Source organism: Lactuca serriola, chromosome 1 (genome assembly GCF_051521515.1).
Source record: "Lactuca serriola cultivar US96UC23 chromosome 1, Lser_US96UC23_V15, whole genome shotgun sequence".
NCBI classification, from domain to species: Eukaryota; Viridiplantae; Streptophyta; class Magnoliopsida; order Asterales; family Asteraceae; genus Lactuca; species Lactuca serriola.
The window spans coordinates 114,748,343-114,754,912 of NC_136408.1; the positions used below are offsets into that span (position 1 = coordinate 114,748,343).

A 6,570-nucleotide genomic window follows, 5' to 3' on the forward strand; every position below is an offset into this window, starting at 1 on the left:
ACAATGGAGATCGAGGGCAATATTGGTGAGTGTGACGGCGAGTCCAAGAACGAAGGTAATCGACTAATCGTTGTATCATATTTAAAGTAAGAAAATCATATAGAAGCCGATCCAACAATGAGTCAAACGCTATAAGGGGACTAGAAGAGCGTGAGTATAATGAGGCGAGGATTAAGGTTTTTATTCTATAAAAATACAATTATTAGGTAAATAAAAGACAATATTCTCAGGGTCGGTCATCACACGAATTTATTCCTATGTTAAACAAAAACCTTTTTTAATTGGATCCCGCCGCCAAGAAAAACAAAATGCATTCAACTTGAAAAATGAATATTAGATCAAGTGGGGTGTCACGCGTTTGAACAGACAATGTGCCACATTAATTTTATATATTTTCCGGTACCTTTTTAACACAGAAAATATGATAAGGATGCGTTCACCGACCTCTATATATACCTTTCTCTAAACATCAAATCAAAGCAACTTGTTCACATATATTGAACCAAATCTGTCATATAGACATATAGCATGTCCGTTCAACAAGAAGATGTTATTCGACCCACGGTAAATTTTCCGCCGAGCGTTTGGGGTGATGTGTTTTTGGCCTATGAACAGGTACACAAAGTATTACTAGTCATCATGAAAACTACAACATTTGCATGTCTCTGAAAAAATATGTTTATATTCATGCTGCTTCTATATAATGTTAAGATCATATGTGTATATTTAATTATATATGATGAATTAGTGTTCCCTTTTTTAGATTAATTCAACAAATTTAATACCGTCTTATTTCTAATGAAGCAAGAAGTAGAAGAAGGGATAGAAAAAGTGGTTGATGACTTGAAAGAAGAAGTGAAGAAAGAAATATTGGCAAGTTTGAATGATCCGACTAAACATTTGAATTTGTTAAAGCTGGTTGATGCTACCCAACGCCTTGGAATTGGATATTATTTTGAGAAGGAGATTAATCAAGCCTTGCAACAAGTCTTTGATGCATATGGCGATCATAACTGGAATGGTGCAGGTACCTCCTTGTGGTTTCGACTCATGCGACAACAAGGTTTCTTGGTCTCAAGTGGTTAGTGCATGTATGCAATTTGTATTCATTATTCAATCAATCATGTTAGTTTCAAAAGGAACTAATGATGTCAACTTATATGAACTGAAACAGATACTTTCAAGACATACAAGGATAAAGATGGAAGTTTTAATGAGTCCTTAAAAAGTGATCTTGAAGGTTTACTTGATTTGTATGAGGCATCGTATCTGAGCATGCCTGGTGAGGTCATACTAGATGACGCTCTTGATTTTTCAAGAAAATGTCTTGATGACATGGCAAAGAATCATCTTTTAAGCAACCATGTTCTTTCTAACGAAATACATGAAGCACTAAAGCAACCTTTACATAAAAGGTTGCAAAGACTCGAGGCAATACGTTACATACCTTTCTACGAACGCCAGACCTTTCATAATCACTCGTTACTAAAACTTGCCAAGTTAGGGTTTAACCTGCTTCAGTCTCTCCATAAAAAGGAGGTTTGCCAAATATCCAAGTATACATATATATAACCCCTCCTTTCATTTAATAGGATAATTTTTGTGATATCTTAAAATAAGGAGTATACACATTGTGGATCCAAAGTATCTCCCTTATAGACTAATATATGTGTATTAAACTACTACAGGTGGTGGAAACGCTTTGATATCCCAACCAATGTACCATATGCAAGAGATAGGTTGGTTGAATGCTACTTTTGGGCATTAGGGACCCATAGCGAGCCTCAGTATTCTGTAGGTAGAATGTGGGTAGCTAGAGTTCTTGCGTTAGGAACACTTATAGATGATACCTATGATGCTTACGGAACATATGAAGAACTTGTGATCTTTACAGAAGCCATTGAGAGGTACATAAAAGGACATGCGTTTGTCGTTAATTTAAACAACATATATTTGAGTTACATTTAGTTCTTAATGACTTCTATAGGTGGTCAATTACATGTGTGGAAGACCTTCCGGAATACATGAAACTTCTATACCAAATACTCATGGATCTTCATGAAGAAATGGAGGAATTCTTGGCAAGAATGGGAAAACTCCATCAACTTAATTATGTCAAAGAGACGGTAATTAAGTTTGAATATGTTTTCATCATTTTAATTGTATTTTTGACAAAACTAAAATGAATATGGCTCTTCGACCTTTAGCTTATGATGGTACCCATATCTCTTTGTCGTTAAAAATACTTCTTTTTTGTTGTGATTTAAATTTGGGCGGCACAATCTATTACATTTAGGGTTTCGAAAAATGTGGAAGATATGGAGAATGAACTTTTAGAATAATATTAATCCTATTTTATTGGACTTTTTTTGAAACATATTGATTTGGAATATGTGACTGAGCAGATCAAAGAATACATTAGAAGCTATATGGTGGAAGCAAAATGGAACCATGAAAACTATACTCCAACAGTGGAGGAGCACAGAGATGTTACATATATCACTACCGCATATATGGTTCTTCTTGTTTCAAGTTTTGCTGCTGAGGGTAATGTAAAAACAGATGAGCTATTCCACTGGCTTTTCAGCTATCCTCCTATTGTCAAAGCAAGTTGTGGGGTATGCAGGGTGATGGATGATATTGTCACCCACAAGGTACAATCAACTATGAATTTTGTGATGCTAGAAACTGATGTATATGTAACTTCAAAACAACCCACAATAATTAACCTCTCCGTCCCAAAAGCTTATATTCATTAATTAATCTTGGATAATGTGTGAGTAACTGGTGCTAATTTGAAAAAAAAAATGCAGTGGGAACAAGAAAGAAAGCATGTTGCCTCTGTCATCGAATGCTACACGAAGGAATTTGATGTCAATAAGGAACATTTACCAGGTTTTTTCAATGAGAAAGTTGAAGATGCATGGAAAGAAATGAATAAAGAGTCCATCACATGTAAAGATGTTAAAATGACAATAAATATACGAGTTATTAATTTAGCACGTATAATGGATCTCCTGTACAAGAATAAGGACCATTTCACACATGTTGGAGAAGAACTCATAAGTCATGTCAAGTCTCTTCTTGTCGACCCTATCTTCATATGAGTTCCAATACTCAGTAGTTATAATTCAACATGAACCACATAATATTTCATCGTTCTTGTAGTTTTTTATTTAATTTCTCATGTAATTTTGTGTTTTATTTTTGTTTTAATTTCGTGTTAGTTTAATAATGTATTTTTTTTCAACTAGTTTAATATATAAGTTTGTAATATTATAATATATTCAATATTTGCATCAATAAAAATATATTAATAGGCCTTTTATATATATGTATATTTTGATAAAGATAATACATAAACTTTAATATAATATATAAATAAAAATAAGATAAAACTTGAAAAGCAATAAATATAATTTTAAATGGTTTAAAATGAAACTTAAAAAAAAAAAAAAAAAAAAAAAAAAAAAAAAAAAAAAAAACTTTGATTATGGTAATAAAAATAAGGAAAATTGAATAATTGACCCATATAAATGCGTATTTTAATAATAAATACCAACTAATTTTTTCAAAAAAAAAAATCATATAATCGAGTATTTTAACAATAATAACCAACTAAATCTTTTTTTTTTCAAAAAAAAAAAAAAGATCACCTTCTCCGAAATAGAGCATTCTGAATTCAATGTACTCATTTTGGAGCTCTGCTAACAACTTTATCCGGGATAGAGCATCCCGGAGTAAGAATACTCATTCCAAAGCTTTGGTCCAAAATAACAATCATCGTACATTCTGGACTTACATTTAGGAGTACCATTCCCAGAAACAAGAATCTATGTACTATTGTCATGCTCATACTCTGAAGTAAGAATACGAAGTCACGGATACACTTTCCATATACCCTTTCCGAACATTTATTCCGGATTAAAAAACTCAATCTCCGTCCCCGAAATATATATTTGTCCGCATGTACTTAGACGTTTACTTCCGATTATGTGTGATTATCTCTTATAACGACTTCAAGATGAGTTTCTCAAAGAGTAAGCATGAAGAAAGCTTTAATAACATGTTTATTTACCTACACAACCTTAGGCGAATCAACCTACGTACTTACACTCACATCAAAACTGATGTGATGGATCGTTTCTAAGCTTTTTTTGTGGCTATTGGATGTGTGATATATTTTTTTTTCATATTTCTATTGTTTTTTGAAATTGATAATGTTTCTACATCTAAACTAATTGTATTGTTTTTCCCAAAAAAAAGACACAGCTACATGCATTCATAGGCTCTAGTTGTCTGTCATCTTAATAGGTAGTTTCCGTCTAAGAGAGAATACCTAAACACAATGTTCATAATGGTTGATATAGACGAGAACAACCAGGCCCTCCCAATAGCATTTTGCCTGACCGTGGAAAATAATCTCATTTGTTATACTTGGTCCCTTATGAGTTAAAGTAAGCTCTCTGAGAAGCTAGGGAAGTATCGTTCATAAGAAATATGGATGATGGTGTTAGTCCTTGCATATATCATGTTTGCTTTTACAAAATTGTAAAATTATGACAATTGTCTTAAAATATTATTAATTTTATCAAAATGTGACACTTGAAGGGAAAATATAAGTTTACGTCTAATCCAAATATTTTCAATAAATTTTAGATTTTTTAAAATATTCATTTTTATTTAAAGGTCACATCCCAAATGTTACTTAACCAAAACATCAAGTTTAAAACTCCAATTTAACAATCCCAAACATATTTTTTTAGCAAATCAAATCATTTGTGTGACAACCGTAAATTTCTGGTCAAGTCAAAGTCAAATAAAGTTAACAAGTCAAACCGGTCAACTCAATTAACCCTTGTATATTAGGGTTTACATCGTGTTTACTATAGTACAACACACTATCTTTATGCAAAGTATCACTCCGAGTCTTCACGTGTTCAAAAAATCTAAACCCTAATTGGGGTAAGTGATGGAACTACTCGATAAAACGTTATTTCATACCCCTCGGGGGCATATAACATTCATAACGAGGCTTAACGGGGTTTACAAACCTTGCATTTCGAAGTTAAACACTCGCAAAGATCACAAACAAAGTCTCTCTCAATCTCTCTCGCTTTATCTCTCTCTATCTCAAATCTCTCTCAAATCTCTCCCAAATCTCTCTCATAACCTCCTTCAACTTTTTATAATCATTCGGGGCGTCCCAACCCTTAACTTGGTCAAAAATCACTCAAAACGGGAAGATAACTGGAAAAACAGCCCTTAAGGACCGAAACCTCCCATAAGAACCGAAACCCTAACAAGAACCATGGTTTGAACCAAAAATGAAAATTTGGACAAAAATAATTAAAGAAAATTAAGTGGCAAGTACTTGGGTTAGGATCTTTGGCGGGATGGTGGTTAAGCATACCCATGTTTTGTGAAGTGCTTAAGCTAAACATTCATTTTCCTTACCATTCACACTTTTTGAATTGTTACTATTTATAATATTGATAGATTAATTAATTTTAAGTAGATTTTATTAGTTTATAAATGATGATAGATTGATCATGGATGACGAAGATGAAGAAAGAAATGTTTGTCCATATTTTATTATTTCTTATGCAATCATTTAGAAAAATCACTCATACGACACAAACATTGTCCTAGTATGAACGAGGCAAAAGTCGCAACCAAAACAAATATTTTATAAGTTACGTGGTACACTCCCAAATTGACATAAATAAATCAATGGAAATTAACTTACCTTAGATATAAGAAAGGAACAAATTGCCAAAAGTGTTCTAGAGCATAACCATTTTATCAACTCACCTCGTATTAGGCAAAACACACCCATAATAATCCCTTTTGTGATATTATGTCTTAATTATACACGATCAAAATAATCATATTTCTAATTAAGATGTTTTATTCTTAATGTTTGCGGTTTGTAACAACAAAAATTATGTGTGATGTTTAATAATTGAACTTAATTACACCATCTTTCAAGCAAATTTCAATATGATATAATTTTGGTAGGATCTTACGATTACAATTTTACAAAACATAAAACGAGTTTAAGTAAGATTTCGATTTTGACAACCTTGGTTTGAACCAAAAATGAAAATTTGGACAAAATTAATTAAAGAAAATTAAGTGTGGCGTACTTGGGTTAGGATCTTTGGCAGGATGGTGGTTAAGCAAGCCCAGGTTTTGTGAAGTGCTTAAGCTAAACATTCATTTTCCTTACCATTCACACTTTTTGAATTGTTACTATTTATAATATTGATAAATTAATTAATTTTAAGTAGATTTTATTAGTTTATAAATGATGATAGATTGATCATGGATGACGAAGATGAAGAAAGAAATGCATGTACATATTTTATTATTTCTTATTCAATCTTTTAGAAAAATCACTCGTATGACACAAACATTGTCCTAGTATGAACGAGGTAAAAGTCTCAACCAACACAAATATTTTATAAGTTACGTGGTACACTCCCAACTTGACATAAATAAATCAATGGAAATTAACTTACGTTAGATATAAAAAAGGAACAAAATTTTATTAAATGGTAGCTACTA

The 6,570-nt window shown here is 32.0% G+C and overlaps 1 protein-coding gene across 1 annotated transcript; it reads left to right on the plus strand.

Annotated features, from left to right (window-relative positions):
* The first annotated feature begins 494 nt into the window (after positions 1–494).
* Positions 495–3,122, plus strand: LOC145070557 (epi-cedrol synthase-like). Its single transcript, XM_079017498.1, has 7 exons — positions 495–615; positions 805–1,081; positions 1,175–1,556; positions 1,689–1,907; positions 1,988–2,126; positions 2,406–2,654; positions 2,814–3,122. The coding sequence occupies exons 1-7, from the start codon at positions 529–531 to the stop codon at positions 3,105–3,107; spliced, it is 1,647 nt and encodes a 548-aa protein (XP_078873624.1). The 5' UTR covers positions 495–528; the 3' UTR covers positions 3,108–3,122.
* The last annotated feature ends 3,448 nt before the right edge of the window (positions 3,123–6,570 follow it).